General features: G+C 48.8%; 1 protein-coding gene across 2 annotated transcripts in view; it reads left to right on the top strand.

Annotated features, from left to right (window-relative positions):
* nrp2a (neuropilin 2a) overlaps positions 1–23,420 on the top strand; it is a 51,681-nt gene that overhangs the window by 26,007 nt on the left and 2,254 nt on the right. The window contains exons 7-17 of one of the 2 annotated variants that reach the window (XR_009955938.1): positions 147–302; positions 6,164–6,308; positions 7,652–7,827; positions 8,138–8,317; positions 8,421–8,565; positions 12,777–12,857; positions 13,023–13,127; positions 15,947–16,212; positions 16,855–16,951; positions 18,524–18,556; positions 20,461–23,361. Coding sequence is in view for 1 of the 2 variants with exons in the window: in XM_037462405.2 (XP_037318302.2) it covers positions 147–302; positions 6,164–6,308; positions 7,652–7,827; positions 8,138–8,317; positions 8,421–8,565; positions 12,777–12,857; positions 13,023–13,127; positions 15,947–16,212; positions 16,855–16,951; positions 18,524–18,556; positions 23,299–23,361 (1,447 nt within the window). In the remaining variant the exon portion in view is untranslated. The remainder of the gene's footprint in view (positions 1–146; positions 303–6,163; positions 6,309–7,651; positions 7,828–8,137; positions 8,318–8,420; positions 8,566–12,776; positions 12,858–13,022; positions 13,128–15,946; positions 16,213–16,854; positions 16,952–18,523; positions 18,557–20,460; positions 23,362–23,420) is intronic. The other variant, XM_037462405.2, reaches the window with a different exon arrangement.

Genomic DNA, 23,420 nt, shown 5'->3' with positions numbered 1-23,420 from the left:
GATGGATAGAAACAGCAGCTGCTTTGTCTCTGTTATCTACATCAGCCCTGAGCTCCATAAATCCCCTCAGATATCGACACAGCCGCTCTATTACTGCGCTGTGTTGGGGTTTTAAATGATTTCTCCGCTGCTCCCTCGTTTTCCAGGTCGACCTCCACTTCCTGAAGGTGCTGACGGGGATCGCCACGCAAGGGGCCATTTCCAAGGAGACGCAGAAGTCCTACTACGTCACCACCTTTAAACTGGAGGTCAGCACCAACGGGGAGGACTGGATGGTCTACCGCCACGGCAAGAACCACAAGGTAGGAGATTACACTTCTCTGAATGACGCTACCATCATGATATGTTATCCAACAACAGAGCCTTTACAAGCGGTGGAACATTCCTGCAGGAGTCATTCCCCTTCTACGACTGACTATGAACCTGAGTCATGACCCCAGTCATGAGGCGGAGAGGGAGGGTATTGGAGGGAGGGAGAGATAGGGAGCGATGGAGGAGGGGAACAATGGAGTTCTCTATGTGCCCTTATCTGGGCTCGCTTTTCATCATCTCTCTCACATCAACGTGCAAATAAACACACGCCGGGGGGGGGGGGGGTGCGGGGGAGGGTTGTGGACTCACACCAGGTGTGAACAGAGAGAGTTTGGGTGTTTCATAGCAACATTATTTCACTTTACAGAAGGGAGGGGGAGGGGGAGATTCATCTTTAGCTTGTGTCGTTGTGTCCTACAGTAAGTCCGTCTCCGGGGCATTTCAACCCCCCCCCCCCTCCCTTATAGCTGGGCTAAGGTCACTGTGGATTGCAAGCAGCTAAATAGAGAGTGGCAGCAGCGGTGGTCGAGTGTGCGTGTGTGTGGAGGTTCAATCCACACTCACTTACCCATACAGACCAGCCCCCCCCCCCCCCCCCCCACCCCCCTCTGTGCCTGCCAGTGATTGGTTTGGGTGGGGACGGCGGGGGGTATTTGATGTGGAGATTATTTCGCGGAACGTGGATTTGACTTTATAAATCGGCATCTGTGCGATATATTAGAACCCCCACTCCTTCCACATACACACGTGACCCCCCCCCCCCCCCCCCCAACACCCCTTCCCCCCCCCCCTTCAAACAACCTCTGGCTGATCTCTCTGTCTGGAGTGCGTGTGTTGCCATTTGTATATGATGTGCTCCTGTCTGTCTGTGGCGTGTAATCTGAACTAATCTGTCTGGGCGAAAAAATAAAACAGCTCAGAGACTTTCGGACTGATGCATCGACACGCAATCGGGAGACATATTGCTCGTACCAGTGTTCGCCTCGAAAATGAGTTTTGCCTCAAGCTTTCGGAATGCCACAAAACATTGTGTGATCTCTATCAAATGTAGACGTGATTTAAATATACCATCAGTGGGTGGATGATCACGAGGAAAAAGATGTCACAGCGTTTACTCCATGCGTGATGGGGGCTATCGCATTATGCATAAAGGATTTATTGTGCCTTTGCATTCTCACATTACAACTTTCTCTTTGTACATCGGCAGACATCGACGGGATGAATTGGACCCCGCGGGCGACGCCTTTCTGATTTACCGCGGACACTTTTTGGTCACGGTCGAGCCTGACTTTATAATTAAATAGTTCACTGTGCAGCTAGGTGGTCTTCCGGTCCCCGCGGGTTTGCGGGTTGAATCTTCCGTGACTGCTAATCCACCAGACGTGTTGTACAAACTCCCAGTCTGCCCACCCTAAGCCCCCCCAAAGAGCCCTTAAGTGGGTGAAACTCCAATCTCGTCAGGGGGTCTGTAATGACTGGGATTTGGCTCTTCTAATTGTCGTTTAACAGTGAGCTTGGGAAGCTAATGTGGATTCGGAAGATTGCGCGTGTTCGTCGGTGGCGTTCGCGGAAGGTCGAGCCGCAAGTGTGTGTCTGCGCATCCAGCGCACAGTCAAAATGTTCGGCCCGGGCGGCAATGCAACGCCATTTATTGTCGAGATTTACAATCTTCTTTGCCTTGTTAACAAAGAGCAAAGGGTTCGATGCCAATAATAAGGTTTGACGGAACGGGAGGCAGAAAAAAAGGAAAAGGCATTGTGGGAAATGGGAACTTTTTTTTGTGCTGTTGAAAGAGAAAAACACCAGAGCTGCAGATTGCAACCACCAGTCAGTCACACCAGCACACAGGCGTTGTGCACGTCTGTGTGTGTGTGTGTGTGTGTGTGTGTGTGTGTGTGTGTGATATTCTCTCTCGTTTCTTTGCACGCCAACACATTCTCAGTTTGACACCACTGTGACTTGTTAATTCTAAATCACACAACTCGCATGTACACCCCATTACTTGATGAGATGTGTGCACACTAAGGAATTGCATATCTCTCTCACACACGCCCGCGCACACTCAACAAATTAACATTAAAGGCGCTCGCTGTCATTCGTCGGTGAGGAAAATCCCGTCAGCCCCAGCACTAACCAATCGTTGTGTTGCTGAAAAGCATTGTGAGGCTGTGCTAAGTCTGTCCAACACACACACACACACACACACACACACACACACACAAAGTAACCTGGAAAAAACACCCACACAGCAATTCAGCCTGCCCCTCTATCACACTGTGTCACATAGCCTCTTAAAGATCTTTTTTATTACACATTCTTCAAGCTAATACGTTAAACAAACTTTGACAGACTTGGACACGGGGTGGTGTGTAAGACAATTTCTAAGGATCACTGCGTCAACCACAAACACAAACACAAACACACACACCCTGTTAGAGCCGGCAGTGCAGAGCGACCAGATGGAACCAGTTCCTACTGTCAACATCTTCATTCCGAGGGTTGAGGAGGCGAGAGAACGTCTGGAGCAAAAGAAGAGCGGGGAAGAAGGTGGGAGGGAGCGAGGGGGAGGGGGGGGGGGGGGGCGGGCAGATAGAGAGACAGAGGGAATAATTAGAGCAAGACAACAGAGATGAAGAGTGTAGTGGACGGAGAAGAAGTCTGGGATCGAGGGAACAGCGCAGGGATGAAAAGGCGTCCAGAAGGGGAGTAATGTCTTCTCCAGAGCTCCTAACCCCCCCCCCTCGTCCCCCCCCCCCCCCCCGCGGCGCCAACCGCTTGAAGGAAAACCTCTGGCAGGGGATGGAGACGTGTGCCAAGAGAGAAGAAAAGGAGAGAGGGGAAATAAGTCAGGCTCTGAAGTATACAACCGTCCACACCTTGTTTTCCCGAGAACAAAGTCTGTTTTTGAGTTTCCCCCTTTTGCTCTCTTTGCTCGTACAAGAGGGTGTTTTTGCTACGCGCCATTCCCAGTGACCTCCTTCTCCGGAGGGGTCATCAATTGTTAAATACCCGTGGTGCCTGCGTCCCGCCAATGTCCGCACAAACAGCCAGCGCGTGCGTGCTGGGCCTCGTTATATTTTCATGACCCTCCGCACCGGCAGACACAACATGACAACTTCAATTATTCAGCCCGGGCTCACCGGCCTGTCACGTGACGGCTCACACACAGGCGCACATGTGCAAAACAACATGGCAGTCGTCGGGCAGATTACACACAGGCGGCCCGGGAACACAGCCTTGGAGCTTGTCCCGCCTACAATAGCGGCATTCATTTCAATCCATGTCCCACTGCCAGTTGGTAAGTAACCACGTTATCAGCCTTCTGGTCAATGAGCAACCTTCTGCTTCCTCGGGCCGTTGACCTTTAACCTTGGAAGGAATTGGTCAGGGGTCAAAGGAGCGACCTCTCAGGTACCCTGACAATAGATGGGAGGAAGTGGAGTAGACGGAAGAAGCCCGAGAGCCAACAGACAGCTTCTCATTGGCCTCCCGCATCCAAAAGAAAAAGTAGAAAGAGCTTCTAGGGAGCCAGTTTCCATTGAACAAGCATTTCTTTTCATGTCTGTAATGTTGGCCAGATTCTCTGCCTTTATCCAAAGATGAAAATAAAGTGAAGCAGCAGTATTGTAATGCACCAGCTAATGCCCCATTAGGGACGACAGGCATCTTTACAACTGGAAAAATTGGACATTTCTGGGAAGTAGTGGATATATTATTTTTTGCTTTTCCGAATTTGCTACTTTTAGAAACCGGACCTCGTCATCTCACGTTTACATCATTTATTGACCTGACAATTCTTTTTTTCAATTATGGTCATACCAGTGATTTAATTTGATGTTTTAGCTTTAGTTGAATGAAGATGTTTGTCAGAATCTAGAATATTAAATTATGACCACAATTGATATAAGAATGGGGGGGGGGAAATTCCCTTGCATTTAGCCTCATTGCGAGATAAGTACTTGGATGGTATTTCCTGTTTCCAGTGATGAATCCGTTATTTGTTCTATTTTTTTTTTTTATTACTCGCCGCCACCACTCGCTGCCTCCTCCTTCCACATTCTTCTGCTCATGTTCGGTCATATCTGCTGGCCCTCTTTTAAACCTCGGTCCCTGCTTCCAACTCTCTCTCACCCGCCTGGCCCCTCTCTTCATCTGTTTTTAACTATTCTTCTGAGGACTCTTCCTCCCCGCGGGTCATTTCTTTGGGTTTCCTCTCCTTTCTCCCTTTGCCTCGCCGCGCCGCTCTTTGTTCCACGGGACAGAATATCTGAGAGCCGTGCGCGGTGACGGTTTGGTTTGTAAGAGAAGATGAAACCGCCGTCACACGCTCGCCTTTGTGTGTGTGCATGCGTGGGGTGTTTACATAACCCCCATAAAAGCCCGCATCCACTGTTTGGCCTCTTAGGTAAACACAACGGCTGTCTATCCTCAATCCAGCAGCAGATACAGCCGATATAGACCCGCTTATCTGTTCAAACACTCAGGCTGCTTTGTATTACCAGTGTCAGCTCCACTTGATTAAATCAGGCCATGCCCAAAATCAAATAAAACCGCTCGAGTAGGATTTTGAAGTCATATCGCTCGTATTTCTTTCTGCCTATGGAATTTCTCAAATATATATTTATATATGTGCACCAGGCAGGGGATTTCACAAATGGGTCATTATTCACCAGTATAATATTTCTAAACTGAAAAAAAAGTTTGTCACCTAATCTGAAAAAAAATATTTTTGGATCGTCGGTTTGATCGTCCCGTGCTAGGAACAGTGTAACAGAAAAGTCATGTCGGGATCTTTTATAAGAAGTGATGCCTTTAATCTTTAATTCAGCTGCTTGTAGCAGTTTTCTCAGTTGTGCGCCGGGGCTCTGACGTTAGTCAGTGTGCGTTTTTTTTTTTTTCTGCGTATAACTGTCGGTCTTCTATCCGCTGGCCCGGTGGACCACATACAGAGGGAATGACACTTAACACTCATTCAGTGGTAAGACACTTCCCCTGCTGAGTGTGTAGGATGTGTGTATTTGTGTGGGTCCCTGTGGTTTTCTGTGCCTTTTGTGTGTGTGTGTGTGTGTGCGTGTGTGGTTTCAGTTTGTAACCTTTAAAAAGAGGAAGAAAGGCAATGTTAGGGAGAGATGATGTGTGCTGAGATATCAAGTAATTTAGAACAAACGTGGATGGAGGTGTTGATATACAGAGAGAGGAGCTGGTGGGAAGAGGAAGGGGACGCATTGTTTGACAGTGAGAGGAAAGATGACAAGACTCACGCCCTCAAGCATTATGAGCAGGAAGAAACTTGACCACCTAGGTTACATTTGCCCTCCGACCCCTGCTGCCCCACCCCGCTGCTTCGGTGCAAGTGGAAGGAAGGGAGTGTTCGCGGGGAAGAAGCCAATGCTGATGCTTTGGCAAGTTTGTTTCACTCACATCCTGCCCACCTGGGGAGACTTCCTGCGTCTGACGGCCAATCATGTTTGGTTGTGTCAGGTCATGTCTCCCGCAGCCTCCTATACGGCCAGCAGCACGGAGGTGTTAGGACCCCGGTGTGTGTGTGTCTTTGTGTGAGAGAAAACCCTTCATCCATCGTCGGGCTTTCCCAGCCTTCCAGCACCGAACCTTTGACCCCAAAACACATCGACAGCTGGGCCGGTGACATTGGATCCGTGTTTGGGTTGTCTCTGCTTTGTCCGGCCCGCCGCTGTGTGTGTGTGTGTGTGTGTGTGTGAAGCCAAGCGAAACCCGGCTCTGTGGGTGGGGGAAGAGCAAGAGTGTTTGTGTGTATGTGTGAGAAAAGGAGAGATAAGACTCCTTCTGACGGTAACCTTTGTTTGCCTTCTGTTCCCCTTTGTGTTCCCAGATCTTCCACGCCAACACGGACCCGGCCGAAGTGGTTCTGAACCGCGTCCCACAGCCGGTTCTGGCTCGGTTCGTCCGCATCCGACCACAGACCTGGAGGAACGGCATCGCCCTGCGCTTTGAGCTCTACGGATGCCAGATCACAGGTATGTCTCTCTCTGTGTGTGTGTGTGTGTGTGTGTGTGTTGTTGGCTTTATTCTGCCTGGAGAAAGTTGACTTTGCTGGAATGAAACCCTGCTGCACACTCTCGCAGCTCGACTGAACAGAAAGAACAGCAGTTTTCAGCGACGCCTTTGGTTCTCCTTCAAAGGCATTGCAGATCATTGAACATCTGCAAAAAATAACCTTCTAAATAAAATGTAAAAAAAAAAGAACACACACACTCACTCATGCAGGGATATGTATATCAACTCTTTCCCACACTCCCACTGCTATCTTATAAACATAGAAAGCCTCCGGCTAATTAAAGGAAAGTATTCTTCCTTCCAAAAGCTCCACCAGTGTCATTCCTTCTTCACAGCGCTCGCTCTCTGTCTCCGACTCCCTCGGTGACGCCTCCTTTCCCTCTCATGGCTTTAGATACTTTGGTTGCAGTGTCCTCTTTGCTCTTTGAGCTCCTCTATATTGAGAAATGAGTTCCGATCAATCATTCATGGCTCCCTGTTCACTCCTACACCAGAAACTGTGATTTGCCTCAGCATCAATGTTCGAAATAACTATTAACTCTTACAATACAGGTATACACACACACCGGCTTCTAAATATAACGGACAACCTCAAAAGCATGCCTCCCTTTAAAATGTACACAGACACCACCCAGCGGGAAACACACACACATAAACACTTCCTGTGCCTTTTATTCATTATTTACATCTCTTGCTTTTGCCGTGACATAACAGCATGAAACTTTGATCTGTGTTCTCTTTAACCGTCAGCACAACTAACATCTCCCTTCCTCGTGCCCTCTCTCTCTCTCTCCTCCTCAAGCTCTCGCTACCTCTCCACACTCACCCTCCGCCCCCAGTCCCTCGCAGCTCCTGCCTCGATCCTTCCGTTTGTCTTCGCAGGATCCTCATGTCGCTCTCCTTCCAGCTTCCCCGAGCCGTCAGTCCTAGACTCCTCGTGTTATACCTCTTTTATCCCCTTAATCCTCACTTCTGCCTCACTCCAAGTCCCTCTGCGAGTTACTTTCAATGCTACCCGCTCATCCATATCTGAATGAGATTCATTTCCAAGTGCTTTTGTATGTCCCTCAGCCAGTGAGTGTTCATAAAATGTGCACAGCAAGCTATTGTAGAGAGGACACAATAACATATTTAAGATGTTTGCGAGGGCTTGAATGCAAAACAGGGGAGTATACGCATGCTTTGAACCTCACTATGTATAACCAAGCGTGGGTTTGTGTGTGGTCGTAATTAAAACGTGTCCATCAGCTCCCCTCAAGGTGAAGGTTAACGCCATCTTCGCCCTCTCCTCTTTCCTCTCCAGATGCTCCGTGTTCGGACCTGCAGGGCCTGCTGTCCGGCCTTCTCCTCGACGCCCAGATCTCCGCCTCCTCCACCAGGGACATGGTGTGGAACCCGGGGAACGCCCGCCTGGTGGCCAGTCGCTCCGGCTGGTTCCCGGCCGGCGCGCAGCCCTTGGCTGGAGAAGAGTGGCTCCAAGTAAGAGGGGTTTTTTTTTTGTTCTTTTATTCCGCTGCCATTTGATCATGTTTGGTGCTACATATGAAAGACAACAGTCTGGCTCTGGTGTTTATTGCCTTGTGTGGGTCAAATTTAGTCATTTGTTATCACTTACACAGTGAAACTGTCATGTTGTTTCAATAAGTAGTACTTTTAAATTCTGGCTGTCACACATTGTCCTTCCGGCTGCCAGCGGCGAGCCCGCTGAAGCAATAAAGCACAACCATGTGTTGTTTTGAGTAAAGCACGTCGCCCCCGCCGCGCGTTCATCCAAGTCTGATCTCCGCAGGTGGACCTCGGCGTGCCGAAGACGGTGCGCGGAGTGATCACCCAGGGAGCGAGGGGAGGGGACGCAGGAAGCGGGGCGACCACGGATAACCGGGCGTTTGTCAGGAAGTACAAAGTGGCACACAGCCTGAACGGGAAGGAGTGGCACTTCATCATGGACAGCAAGACCAGCCTGCCAAAGGTTGGTGAAGGAAGAGAAGCGACGCAGACTGCAAGTGACCCTCCGCCACGTACGGGCGAACCATCACCATGACGTTTGTTGACTTGTGTATTCTTCGTGACAGATTTTTGAGGGGAACACGCACTACGACACCCCGGAGCTGCGCCATTTTGAAGAGATCGTGTCCCAGTTCATCAGGCTGTATCCAGAGCGGTGGTCTCCAGCAGGGATCGGGATGAGAGTCGAGATAATTGGCTGTGACCTTCCAGGTAGGCTGCTGTGTTTATGACAGGCAATCATTTCATATATGGGAACTTTTGGCCCGCACTGCAATGATCTGATACAAACTGAACTCACAGAACAAACAGACCTTGGGCAAGGTGGAAAAGTGAGGGCCCGCATTGGAATATGCATGAGAGTCATAAGAGTCTGCCAGAAGTGAAGAGACTGCAGGAGGGGGGAAGCGATAGCACAGGGAAAGATCGATCCCAAAAAGTTTTTGCGAGATTGTTTCACCTGGAGTGCTTGCATCGACGGGGAGTGGACAGGGTTCGGTTTGAAGGAATGCGCCCCCAGAGAGGGAGGGGGATCATTTGGTTTGTTCACTTTCCAGTGTGGTCTGTTCTCCAGATGTGAGGTAGCCGATCGTGTATCACATGGAGTCTTTGCAACTCCCTCTGTGCCTGAACAGGATGACTGTATATCTGTACAACACAACATGTTCACCACTTGCATGCACAGTAACACATTTACTCTCCTGACACTCACATACACACACATACACACAAACCGCTGTACAGTAATCACACAACTACAAATGCAAATGATCCATCAGTGAGGTGATTTGTATGTGTCAGCATGTGTGTGTGTGTGTGTGTGTGTGTGTGTGTGCGGGTGCGCCTGCACAAGCGCTGATGAAGTGCACTACTCTGTAGTCAAAGAGAGATGAATTATTCAGGCTACTACCAGGGACTTTAACTTTGACTCTGGCGGTCCCTGTGGACAAAAGGGGTAGTGTTTCACAGTACCAGTAGATTTAGTGTGATTTCACTGGAATCCAAAGAACTATGTAGAGGTAAGCGATCTTCTCGATGACTACGTCGCTTGCTTATGTGGGCGACATGAGAGTCATCGGTATTAAATTGATTTTCTGTCATAAGCAGTCAGAGGTTCCATAGCAATTTAAAGAAGAGCACATCATGTAGAAACCCAAACCGCCAAATGTGAAAAGTGAACAACGGAAACACAACTAGACCGATTCAACCGATTTCCTACACATGGTTGCTGTTCTTTCTTTTCTCACCCCGAGGCCCAGTGCGTGGGTCTGTAAATGTTTCTTGTTCCTTTTCTTTTGTTACCACGTCTCCTCTCTTCGCCTCCTCCCCCGTTCCTCATATGCTGTTGGTTTCCCCATGTTGACGCACAACTATCGCTCGCACACATTCACAGCATCCAAAATTGAATGCTTTTTTTCTTCCAGTGTACAGGCTTCAAAAAATAGAAATGTATCACCCCGGGAAGGAAATTTGAGAGACATCTGTACAAATTCGTATGTATCGTATCTCCTTTTTTTGGATGGATCCTTTGAGTCAGGAGCCCTGAGTTGTAGCTCACATATGCACATCTCGGGGGTCTCAGCTTATCAGAGTTATTTTTTCCTTTTTATTATTAAATCCTGTACTTATTTTAGCTGTTCCTGTACGCTATTTATATATAATTACATTGTATCCCATTTGTGCGTTTGTGTGTGTGTGTGTTGGTCCGAGCACTTAGGCCCACCCAGTAGAATATAAAACAATGGCTACTTATCTTTCCCATCATGTTCTTTCTGAGTTTGTGTGCATGAGTGTGCCACGCTTGTGCATTCATTTCTCTGTGAGTGTGTGTGTGGGTGTGTGTGTGTGTGTGTCTAGGACTGCCAAGCAGAGATTTACTGAAAAGCTTTCTACATAATTGAAGTTTTTTTTCATCTCTCTTCTCTGACATAATGCCGAGTCAGGTTCTTTTGGAGGGAGCAATATCTTTTAGCAAAGAGCTTCCCCCCCCACCCCACCCTTAGGCGTGTGTGTTTTGGGTGTGTCTACGTGTCGAAAAATGAGCAGGGCCCATGTGTGTGTTTTTGCGAGCGTCTCTATGCATGCATGTGAAGTGGCTGTGTGCGTTTGTGCGTGGGAGCGTGCGTCGCCATGATCTGTGCCAGCAGCACCTCAGGGTCCAGTTTTCAAGTGTTGGCGTCTCATCCCGTGCATGATGATGATGGCTTGCATCATCACCTGCAGCGGTAGGCACATTATGTAAGACAGCACTCCGCTGCGGAGGGACTCCTCCTGCACTGCAAGGCCCGCTCTGCTGCGCATGTACAACAGAAGCCTGCCCCTGCACACACGGGCCCCCCCCCCCCCCTCGCATCCCGCCCCGCGGAGGGGCTCGGGGCTTGGCGGGCAGGTGGCATACGTTTGTTCTCTCTCTCCCCGCTTCCCACAAACATACGCGCGGGTCTGTCCCATTCCCATTGCCCCCGACGCCCCTGTCACACCCCGCAAAGGTCAGCGCATTTACGCTGTGACAAGGCCTGACCTTTCCAAAGCGTAGATTGCTCAGGAGCTCGGTGGAATCTTAATGGACTCGACCTTGTGTTTTCTGTTCATGTGCGTTTAGTTGTACGCTCACAAGGGACGCGCGCGGGTAATGTATATGGGGTGGGTTTATTTTCACGTGCGGTCCCCAGACGAAAGTGGAGGACGAAAAGGTTAGGCAAAAAGCAACGAGAGGAGATATAATTATAAAACGAAGGGGGAACAGGAGATGGTTTGAGGAAGAAGTTGCCTTTGCCTCCCGGAGGGCCAGCAGCGATGAGAGTCTCATTAGGGAAGTTAAAGACAGGAATAAAGGAAATGACATTAATGCTGGGGTAATGTCAGAAGGCGTCGCCAGCTGTGGTCGGCCCTTTCATGTCTGCCATTTCTCCAGCTGGGGCGCCATTTCCACAGGAAGTTCCTTTCGGCGGATCAATCGTGTATCATGCGGCGTTTGTGTCCGCTAGTGCCTTTAATGATAATGGCTGTCATGCAGCTGGACCAGTAGGAGGATCTAATATTGCCAGCAGAGTGTGGTGATGAATCCCTGTGGCTTTTTCTTTTTTTTTTATGTTTGCGTGCTGTTTATTTTCCAACTGATCTGCTCTGTCTCTCAGGAGATCTTTATCCGTTAGAGCCCTGGACAGACTTAAATGGGACATATCAGGGACAGCTCACAAAGCAATGGGAAATACTATATGCTTAAGCAGCCAGTTAGACCCATTTCACTGGTCCTAAATGTTGGGGTTATGTCTATCTATTTAAACAGATGGTTTTACGGACAGAAACAAGTTAATTCCTATTATAAATTTGGACCTTTTAGTTCTGAAGTCACCCAAACCTCAGCGTAAACTTCCATAAAACACCAGACTCATCTGCTCCTGATAACACAGCGCTTGCTCCCACTTTGCATTCCAACTGCACCACACATGTCGGCTTCTGCACATGCGCTGCGTTTTAATGAGCAAATTGTTATGCCTTGGTCTGTTGTGTGGCTTCCCTTCTGATATACATTTGCTTAAATAGATGTTAGGGCCAGAGTGAAAAATGATACATTTAACTTCTGTCTGCTCTCCCTCCTTCTTAGTGCGCATGAGTTATAGAGTGAGAGAGACCCCCTGTGAAAGGCACATCAGTTCACACACACACACCAGCGGGAAACAGCTGTGTGTGTGTGTGTGTGTGTCTACCCTCTCTAACAGCCAGAGAGTATTCCCAGAGTGTGGTCATGCTGTTCAAGGCCGAGGGGAGTTTGTTAGACACGTCCATCCATCAGCCTTAACCCCACTTCTGTATCGACTGTGTGTGCATGTGGACATGTGTGAGTCTGCATATCTGAGTCATACACTGACGCCTGAGCACCCAGACAAAACATGACGGGGTGCTCCCTTGGGTGCTCTTGGGCTATTTGCTCCGGCCTCCCTCTGTCTCTGGCGCTCTGGGTGGGATGGCGACGGGAATGGGAGTTGGTCTCGGACAACGGTCTCCCACTCTCAAACGTGACATGTACTCCGATTCACCCTTAAAATGCAGCACAGTGCTGCTGATGTGCTGCATTGTGGGGGGAAAAGACAGCACAGCTTCAGTAATAGTATCAATCTATGAGCTGTTGGCTTCTTCTGACTCACTTTGCTGTCCGAACACAGGTGGAATGGAGGGCTATTTAAGGTACATAAAGACTATACCTCATTACTTCCTGGTCCTTTTCTGCCTTTGTTGCCTATCACTTCCTCTAGCTTCTGTTTTTCCCGGCTCCGCGCTACCGTGAGAGGAGAAACTGCACATAAATAATCTTAAGACAAACATCGGGTGATTCATTTGCCCTCTTTACAGTAATCTGATATCTGGGGATTGTTTCACACGGCCACCATTGACCACAGCTGCGTTTCGTTTGAATTCCGCAGAAACCACCACGCCGGCCGAGACCGCCACGCCAACTCTGCCCGCTGACATGGACACCTCCACCGCCCCTCTTACGACTACAGGTGAGTCCAGGCAACAAGGTGTGGGAAATTAAGAGAAACCGTGGTTTTAAGAGTGTTATTAGGAAGAGACAAAAGCCGTTATGTGAGCTGTGAATGCTCCTTTTTCTGAGATGATGTCTCATTGCTATTTTGCCCCTTTTGACTCACTGCTCTCCATCTCCGCAGTGGCCGCCTCTCCTCCACCAGAGAGCGTGTGTGACTTCGACCACGGCCTGTGTGGGTGGACGCACGACCCCAACGCCCCCGTGCTCTGGTCCCTGCACAGCCACGGTGAGTCTGCTGCTCATGTGAAGACCTCCGCTCAACTTTTTTTTTTTGCACTGGGTCTAGACAAGACTCTGATTAAATGGAGTCATTCTCCTTGTGCTTCCATTCAATTAGATCAAAATAATTCCTTAAATTGACACCAGTCTAATTTAGCGGCGCCGTCGTCTGCCAGCCACGCTGCTCTTTCAGAGCGGATGAAAATGTAAATGAATGAGGGTCTGCGATGTGCGCCACCCCTCCGGGCCGCCGCGTCCCTGCTGAAAGGCGTGACGTTTCGGCAGGGAGGGGTTAAGACCCACCAGCACCAATTATGTTCAGAGCAGGAGATTCCAAAGAAAAAGCTGTAATTCTTAGCTCTCCATCACCCCCGGCACATCCAAGACACAACGCTGTGCAGGCTTCCATCTACTTAGACACACCTTGATGAAATAATTATTCATTTTCGTCTCGTATATACCCACATACAGCTTTGGGCGTGTTATTAAAAACTATAGAGGATTTAGGGAGTTTAAAAGCTCTATTTATAATTATTCGCAGGCAGCGTAAAGGGAGTCTTATCCCCACCTGGTTTTGAAAATTCATTGGCTTCGAGCAAGTCCCCATGAAACATTCAGCATTCCTCCAGCTGGAGAGAATTAAACAAGACGCTCGGCCCGACCCTCCCCCCCCGTTTATGTTGAATTTGTGATGTCACCGGGGTCATGTTGAGCGGAGCAACGGAATCTCAGGGCAAAAGGCAGAAATTCTCCTGAAGCGTGACCAATTTCAGGTCACAGCCATCTTTGACAGAGAGCTTCAAAGCAGCTTCTTTCATCCTGGCCGAGTTGGAAAAGGTTGCTTGGATCAATCCTGTTGTGGCTTTCATGTATGAAGTATCATTTCCAGCCGTTATGACGTGCCGGCCTTTGATTCTTTCTGCAGATGTCAGAGGTCGGTAATCCCAGCCAACGCGGGATCATTATTTCACTGCTATCAAATCACTGGTTAATCTTCTATAGGGTTCCTTTTTCCCACGTGGCCCAGAAACCACGATCTCCTCACCTCTTGACCTCCGTCATGAAACCAATTATTAGGGCACAGGGGGTGGAATTAGTCGCAATGTACTGTGTATATTTGGCTTAACTTCCCCCTGCCAACATGCTAAATAGGCATCGCAGATAGAACGTTTGCCTCTCGCTGCAGGAGACCGCTGTGAAATGGATTAATATTGCGCTGCTGTGCTGGGTACAGCGAGGCGGTCTCGATTATGAGCTGTCTGACTTGCAAAACAGCGGGGGGGGGGGGGGGGGGGGGGTTCGCTGCGAAAAGCTGCGCTTCGACGAGGGAAGAAACCCCTTGCAGAGTCACAAGTTTGTGTCACTTGCTCATCCTCCATAGGCCTAGCCACACATGCAGTTCATACCCAGGAAAACAGTGTCACGTTGAGCAACTGTTGAAACACACACACACACACACACATTCGTTTCAGTGCCACCAAGGGACACACTGTCACACAGTGTCTGAAGTGTCACACACAGGCGAGTCTGGGCGTATGGTGGGCAGAAGGGAGCTGTCAAGTCGGAGGAAGATTTGTCCCTCCAGATACCGCGTGTGTCAGATCTGCTGGAAAGACTGCACACACACACACACACACACACACACACACGCACGCACACAGCGGAAGGCTATCGAGCCAGTCATTCAATAACTCGAGCCCGGCTGGATGCTACTGTACGGTGCTTCCGGATGAAAAGCCCATGCTGTGTTAAAGATAAACCTTGCAGTGTTGCTGGGAAACAAAAAACAGACACGGTAAAATAAAAAACTACCTGATTTGCCTCAGACGACTTTTTCCTTGCTTTACGGAAAAGCACAAAGTTACTCTAACACACACACACACACACACTGTTGTACATGACAAATCAGGTGATTTAATCTGCAGATTGTTGATGCTGGACATTTTCCTCTCCCGGACTCCTACTACCTACCAATCTCCCACAATGGAATTCCAATTTGCAAGCTAAACATCCTCTGGTGTAAACAAATTGGGCGCCATGTTGGACTTTTCCGTTCTTTAAGTAATTTACTTGCAAGGGAATGAAGAGAAATAGTCCCCGAGGGTCTTGGCTGGAGTTCTGGTAGCATTACGCTCTCACCGGACCTATTCTTCTGTGTGTTTATGTTTGTCATTTCCCTATTGTTCGGCGTGACTATTGTGTTGTAGTGGTTCCGGTCCTGTTAGCGACTGGTGATTAATTTCCGATTGTTTGAGATATGTGTGAAAACATACTGTACATGAGTGCATACCTGTGTGTATGTATATATATTTAGATATATGTATGTGTGTGTGTGTGTGTGTGTGTGTGTGTGTGTGTGTGTGTGTGTGATGATTAATGATTATAATCGCACAATGTGAAAGTCTAACGCACTCTTTCACATCTCCTAGTATTTAATACCTAGAGGGCTGAAATGAAAACCCATTAAATCAGGCTTTGATTTGGCTGTAGCAACCAGCACACTCAAGGTTAAAACAAAGCTCTGCTCATTTATTGCACAAATACTAAAGCAGCCTGGTTGAATACTGTTGCTGGGGAATTATGTTGCGGTTGTCTTTTTCACTCGATCCAATACATTCCTGACTTCATACTGTTCTGTTGTGAGAGTTTATAAGATTTTCAAAAACCTGAAATCACTCAAATTGGATTGAATCAGCAGCCGTCCTCTATTTTGAAAGGTAGAGCGGTCTGAAGAATGTTTTAGGACGTTGACTGTGCTTTTACGCTACCTTACGCTAACTCGTGCATTAAGAGCATCTTCATCTTGTCGTCCCCCGCCCCCCGCAGAGTTGAGCAGCTATCTGTACATGGACGCCAGCTTGAAGACGGAGCAGCAGCGAGCGCGGCTCGTGAGCCCCCTGGTGGTGGCCGACTCGGGGCCCCTCTGCCTCCTCTTCTCCTACCAGCTGTGGGGGGAGGCCCAGGGCCACCTGAAGGTCCTCCTGCGGGACGCCCACAACGAGGAGACCGTCCTGTGGACGCTGAAAGACGATCAGGGACCCGTCTGGAGGGAGGGCCGTACCATCCTGCCTCGCTCCCCAAAAGACTTCCAGGTAATTATAAACCCATCAATTTATGCAAAAGTGCACAACTGAAAGAGCACGGTGACTCAAAAAGTCATAACAGCAATACAACGAAAGCCTAATGGCCAATATCGGCAATATCAAAGTATGTGCCTGATAACACGTATCTGGGTCACACCCTCTGTTACCCCTCTCCTACGAAGCGCGTCCTTTTTCAGTGCTGGTGACACATTCATCTCGGGGCATATGAAAGCATCACTCTCACTGTCTGTCGCCATAGGCCAGGTTTGACTTCAAAAGGAGCCAAAGTAAGCCACGCGGTCTCTGTTGGCTTTGTGGTTGTTCGGGGATCGGTGTGCATTTGTCATAGACATCACAAGCGGTTAATGTTCCTATAAAGAGTCGAAGAAGCTTGCAGAGGAGGGGGAACGATTGCAAGTGTTGAGTGCAACTTTGAAATCACAGGCAGCCTATTAAGTTTTTATCCTCTTTCTCCTCCTCTTCCTCTTCTCCACCCCTTGTGTGTCCCCGTGCTCAATTTGCCTCCCCCCTCCATCGCCCCCCCCCCCCCCCTCTGTCGCTCCCCGTTGCCTTCATCCGTCTTCCTCTGCCTCCTCCTCTTTTTCAACTTCTACCTCCTCTTCCTCTTCTTCTTCCCCGGTTTTGCGGTAGATTGTGATGGAGGGTTTCTTTGTGCACGGCACCAGAGGACACATCTGGATAGACAACATCTACTTGAGCTCTAGCACCCCTCTGAAAGAGTGCACACGTAAGTATAAGCACACACACGGGGACTCTCTGACTGACAGCCTGGGACAAACTGTATTTTTCTTAAAAACATAGAAAAAGAAAATGAATGAATCCACATTTGACCCACCCACTCACTCTCATCCACCATTGCCTCATCATCCCGCCCGCCATCAATCTGCCGTTTCGTTTCCACCTCCTCCACTTTTAGCCCGAAGGTCCCTGAACAGTGGCACACATGAAGTGATAAACACCCTCAATCCTCCCCCCCCCCCCACTCCCCCCCCCCCGCACTCCCATCCCAGTTTCCAAGACAGCATCTCTCCTCCAAAGATCCCACTAAAACCAGAGATGAAAGAAGGAAGGAGAGGGAAGGACAGCATTTATTTCTCCCTGGAAAAAAAAAAGAAGAAAAGAAAAATAGTAAAAGTAGGCCATAAACGCCCCCTGGGCCCCAGCGATGCTAATCTATGTTTCATTAGATTTCTCTTCTTCTCCTTCTCTCCTTTCCCTCCATCACTCGGGCGCGCACTCCTCCGTCGTATTTCTAAACAGAGCTTTTCCCCGATCCGTCAAAGGGAATTACTAGACAGGCTGCTTCCCCAGCCACTTTCCCGGGTGCCTGGTGTGAGCCGGGCGCAGCCCCCTTAATCTGGCCCGAGCAGGGGCTTTGGAGAGGGTCTTAAAAGGATCAGAGACCAAGCCGGGCAAGTTGGGGAGGGGTGCAGTGCCAAAATCCTGCCGTCATCACTTCCAACTTCCAGTCCGGTGCGCTTTGGAGCTGGACCACGATGGGGCAGCGCTCCGAGGGTCCCAAGCTAGCGGCAAACGCTGATTTGTGCTTTAGTTGAATTTGTGAACGTGTGTCTTTTTTTGAGTCTTGGGAGAGCCTGAGCAGCACAGCAACTCAAAAGGATGACGGGCCAACACCCCCCACAGCTACCGACCTACCCCCCCTGCCGCCGCGCTGCAGTGTTTCCTCCTTCCTCCCTTCCCTTCCCCGCCACTCCCCGAGTATTCTGGGATGTTGCTTATCACCCCACGCAGTTGAGTTTTTCACAGTACGTTTGAGGGTTTGAGGCCAAGAGGCGCCAGTTCCCAAGTCAGTCCCCCCCGCCTCGACGCACACACACACACACGCACACGCACACATAATGACACACGCATCGGTTTTTGTTTTTGGCATTCCTAGGAAATCAAAGCAAAAGTTCTGCTCGGTGCATTGCAGCAAGCCAAAAAAACAAAAAGCCGCACGCTCCAGTTGAACTGGACTTGGCCGATAAACAACTTGAAATGCAAACTTTTGGGAACTCAGACACACACACACACACACACACACAATATCCTCAGCCCACACGATCTCAGATTCCTCACTCACACTGTGTTTGAAATTGCATTCTGGCGAAGGGGCCAAGCGCCTGTGAATGCCATAACGCATGTGAGTTATTTGAGGAATTAACTTAATTTTCCCCAGGAGGACTTTGATAGTGTTGTGACATTTATGTGACATTTGGATGACTTTTCCCTCATATTTAAAATTATCTAACAGTTTTCTCTCCGTTTCTGTCCCCCCTCTCTCTCTCTGTTCCCGCAGAACCCTTTGCTGCTTTTTCTCCTGAAAATCCAGGTGAGTTTGATTATGTTATGATGCAATATCCTCTCTGGTCTTGCTCCCTGCCCGTTGGTATGCACTAGCCTGTTTATTATTTTTTTGCTTGGTGCTATTCAATTGCTATACAGGCCCAAACCAGTCGGCAACACCGAGTCTGCAGTAGTTTCTGCTGTGTGATTCCAGATGAATAAATCTGCATTCATTATTAAAGCTAGTGCCTCGTGGCATTAGCAGCAGCATGTAGACATCACAAAACAAATACTAAATCCCGCGCTAAAGTCTTGATTACCAAATTTGCAAATACCAAATGAATTTTCTTAAAGCTGGAAAATAGATTATTTCTCTAATGTGCTGTTGTGCGCCGGTTTTCACCTTGTCAGTCTCAGTGAAAACAAAGGATTAGTCCCAAAAGAGCCTGCTCTGCGTGCAAGGCAAGCTAAATCCAGCATACCTCATGGAGTCAGATATTTAAAAAGAGCTTCATATTCTCAGTTCTGCGCTGCCTGACACAGCCTGAAGGGTTTTAAATAACTGTCTGCCTCATGAAAAATATTTAGAGCATCTAGGGTGACTCTATGAGATTGCTGTTAGTGTTTCGGCGTCTCATAATGTCTTCCAATAAGATAAAAGCTCGGCGGTTTTAGTACGAATGCGATGTGTGTGTGTGTGTGTGTGTGTGTGTGTGTGTGTGTGTGTGTGTGTGTGTGTGTGTGTGTGTGTGCGCGCGCGCTTCTTGGGCTTTTCAACTCCTCTGCCTTTACACACACACACACACACACGCACACAGTCTCTAACCCTTGAAAAAACATGCACCAACACACACATTAATATCACCTCGCGCATACACACCAGTGTCCCCAGTGAAATGCAATCAGATAGAGTGACTGAGCAGCGGCAAGCACGGGTGTCTCTCTCTCCTCCTCTCCCTAACTCAGCTCTGTCTAATGAGTGTGTGCAGTGTGAAGTAGCAGCAGCAGCACGCACCATTTCCCTCTGTAATTATATGACACGGTCCAAAAATCAGGATGTATTCAGCTCGGCTTCACTTTCCCTACTCCAATTTGACATTCTCCCGGTCTTACAACCCCCCCCCCCCCCCCCCCCAGTTTTTGGATGCTATATTCAGTATTTGTCTTCAGGGGTTCGTAGCAGTCTTGGATAGCCCAAAAGGGGCTTCTTGGAAGGTGGTGGTTAGTTGGTTGAGTCGTCTGAGGAAGGGGTTCAAGCCAAGGGCAGCAGAGTAGAGGATCTGTGGAGATAGTCTCCCAGGAGCTTGGATTTAGGAGGCGAAGACCGGCCAGGAGGCTGACGCATGAGAAACTGGAAAAGAACCGAGAACAGGATAAATTATGTACTCAAAACAAATCTGCCATCTCCAGTCACCTAAACAACAAATCCCAATCCAATATAAGCTCCCAAAGCTCTGGAACATTGGATTCCCATGTGGTGTCCGTCGGACCGATCCTTGCATGGTTGTCAGCTGTTATCGGGGGGGGGCTGTTTGGGACTTCCTGTGCCAGTGCAATACAGGAAGAGGAAGCTACTTAATTCAATTGTGTGTGAGTGCTTTCATAACTAATCATTTAGGCGTTTGTTTCACACCAAGTCATTCCGTCGGAGCGTTGGGGAAAAAAATTGACCGGATCAACCATTGGGACTGATTTCAAACCAAATATCTTGATGATCTTGGTGTGAAAACCTGTCCTTCAACTGCAGGCCATGAGAGAAATGGATGCATTTTAAGTTTACCCTGTTTTTTTGGCAAGTGGCATGTCTGTGCATGCTCACATGAGGTGCACGCCTGCTGTTTGTACAATGAAGAGCAATAGGGATATAGAATAGACGGTGAAATGTAGAAAATAAACAAGTGCCACGCCTCTCTTTTCCCGCTGGCCAATTATTCTGTATCTCTCCACCAGGGGGAGGCGTTCCTGTGCCTCCCTTGCCCATCCACTGGTATTACATTATGGCCGCCGGGGGCGCCCTCCTTCTCCTGGCGGTGGCCATCTTGGTCAGGGCTCTCTGTTGCTGCCGACAACACCTGGCCACCAAGAAGAGCCAGCTGTCAGTGGCCTATCACAGCTCCTCGCAGTGCTTCCAGTATTCTAACTGGTCCTCCAGTATGGCCGCCCCAGGGGTGGAGCCAGTGCTGACCGTGAGGCTGGACAGCCGAGACCGACACCGTACCCTCTGCTGAAGAGAAGTCCTTAGCCACGTTGTGTTTTGGCAGAGGAGGGACGCCAACTCGTAACGCCAGTGGCAGCGCGCGCCGCGATACCGCAACACTGACGGGACACCCACCCGAAGAACCTCTCCCTCATCTAGTTTACAGTTGCAAGGGAGATGATGATATTGTCCAAAAAAACTGCCACGTGGACATTTGCAAAGAAACATTGTGCTCTCTCTCTCTCTGTGTCTCAAATGGATGTAGCTTCGGATGCCGTTATCTTCCTTGTTCCATTAAGGAGTTCTTTTCACACTATGCTCCTCCTGATGAGTGCACTGAAGTCTGAGTAAGTTATTTATCTGAACAGCTTGTCTCGGACCATTGAATGCCGTCTGGCCCCTCTTTACCCCAGCGGTCCTCCTGGAATGACCCCAGCATGAACAAACAGACTTGTGTGGGCCGGGAAGAGAAGGAGGTCGAGCTGGTTCCGCTGCAAGGGCCAGCCGGAGCTGCCAAACCACAGGCTAAAACAAGACCCCCGTGACATGAGGAGCCCTGCAGTGCTAAGAGAGAAATAGAGAGAGAGAGAGAGAGAGAGAGAGAAATGGGGGAGGAAACTGTTAGGCTGAGAGGCATTCAACGTGCTGGCGGTGGAAATGATCTGGCAAGCCCCAGAAAATAAAGCTCTTGGTACCTCTGTAATAACAACATGAGATAGCTGTGGTATGAGTTGCACCAATAGTGAGGGCGTCGCATCGGAGGCGGATAAGATAAATCCGCCCAGTGTGCTTTTCGAACACCGCATGTGCACATTTAAAAACAAAGAAATACAAATCCATCATACTTCAAGTCCTGCATCACAAATGGTGATAACCAGCTCCTTTGATTGAACGTTTTGTCTTCTCCCGACGAAGGCACCCGTCAGTGATGGATGCAGCCGCCCTCAGTGTTTAGCGCTTCGTCTCGATTCTCTGGCGTAATAAAGCACGTTGTTCACACTCCCACTCACGCTTCGTACCACCACCCCCCCCCCCACCCACCTCCCGTTGTTCCCCATGTCTTTGAGCTGCTCCGCCGAGCCTCGTCGCCATTTCAATGGGAATGCGTGCTCGTTGCGTTTTAGGGTTGTAAATAGACACAGCTGTCCGACATCACCATCTCTGTCTTGATTTATACTACAAATCCCACAATGCCGCTTCACCAGCTGGAAAGCATAATTGAAGGTTTTGGCTGTGTATATACACGCCCTTGAGAGCAATCCAAAACGTTATGAGAACCAGAGCAGAGCTCCAGCCATCGATGGCGCTCCCATGAATGGATATTAACATGACACAGGTCAGCTAATGCAATGCTTACTCATGTTTAACAGAGATGGGATCCAAAAGTATTTTATTGTGAAATGTCTCAGAACTGAGCTGAGACAAATTGGCAGCAGTGTCTCTCTCATCAGTCGGTGCAGAGGTGGTGAGATTGGACGCAGGCTCGGTTTAGCACTCTAGATTGAACGAAATTGGGGTCTTCACTCTGTGGCTTAACGGGCCGTGCTTTTCGTGATCTGTCACACCAGCACAAAATCCATCACCCACTACCCCACAGCTCAGCAGAATGTGTCTCGATTTGCTGCCGCAATTTAGGAGCTGCACTTCAGAGTGAAAAAGAGGTGTTTTTTGGCACGCTCTCTCAATGTGCTTTTAAATCATCTCAGGGGAAGAGGGATTGGACCCCCTGCTTGAGCCATCACGACACCGTTACGCTCCAAGCCTCTAATGGTGGTAATTAGTTAATGGACAGATAACATTTATTAACTTTCTCACTCCCATCTATTGCACCTCAGCTGCCAATTTCAGTTGCCCCCGGAAACAGTATTGATAACGCCATTGGCCATAAGCGAACCCTGCAGATTCGAGGCGTGCGCCCTGCCAAGCAGATACTCCCAGTCCTACGTGTTCGCCAAGATTAGCTAGTGCAAACCCACACTCGCACACGCAAACGCACACAGAGTGGACAGGAAACTCGTCGAAAGTAAAAGTACACTCGAGCTTTCCGGCTCGACTGAAGTGGCGCGGCCGTTGGTGGTTCACCGCACTTTATGATCCTCCAATTCAGACCATCCCGTACATATCACCGCTCAGTTCACACCACATGGCAGGGAACGGAAAGACATGCACTACTTAAATGTTGTTGTTGTTTTTTTGTCTTTCATCATCTTATACACCACTCTTAAACTTGACAGCGACAGTGCCGATGATTTTAATGGTGATAATGATGGGTAATGTTAACTATTTGGTGATGTTTGCATCTCTATTCACACGGAATGAACAGTCTTATACCATCAGTATGCTATGTGATGACTGTATTTTTGACAAGAATGTATCATAATGATCTTTCTTTATTAATAAAGTAATATTTTTCTATTATTCCAAGACTTGTGTGTGTCTACAAATGCAAATTACAATATGCAAAAAGCTTAGTTCTCCATAGATTTGTTGAAATTGAAGTATTATCTGAAACAGAAACCGACAAAAACTGGTTCTGTGTGGAATAATTCTTTATGCTTAACGGTTGTGTCTCCTGTGCTTCTCTCACACAGTTAAGAGACCAAATGAATTTGGAGATGGACGTCTTTCCAGCGGCAGAAACCCTCTAGGTGGAGGTGAGGCACAAGGAATCAATCTCCACAGACGCTTTATTTTAGTCTCTGCTGTGAAATGA

The sequence above is a fragment of the Pungitius pungitius genome, chromosome 3, assembly GCF_949316345.1.
Source record: "Pungitius pungitius chromosome 3, fPunPun2.1, whole genome shotgun sequence".
Taxonomy (NCBI): domain Eukaryota; kingdom Metazoa; phylum Chordata; class Actinopteri; order Perciformes; family Gasterosteidae; genus Pungitius; species Pungitius pungitius.
The sequence above is the reverse complement of the archived record's forward strand: the minus strand, read 5'-3'. Positions and strand labels throughout refer to the sequence as shown.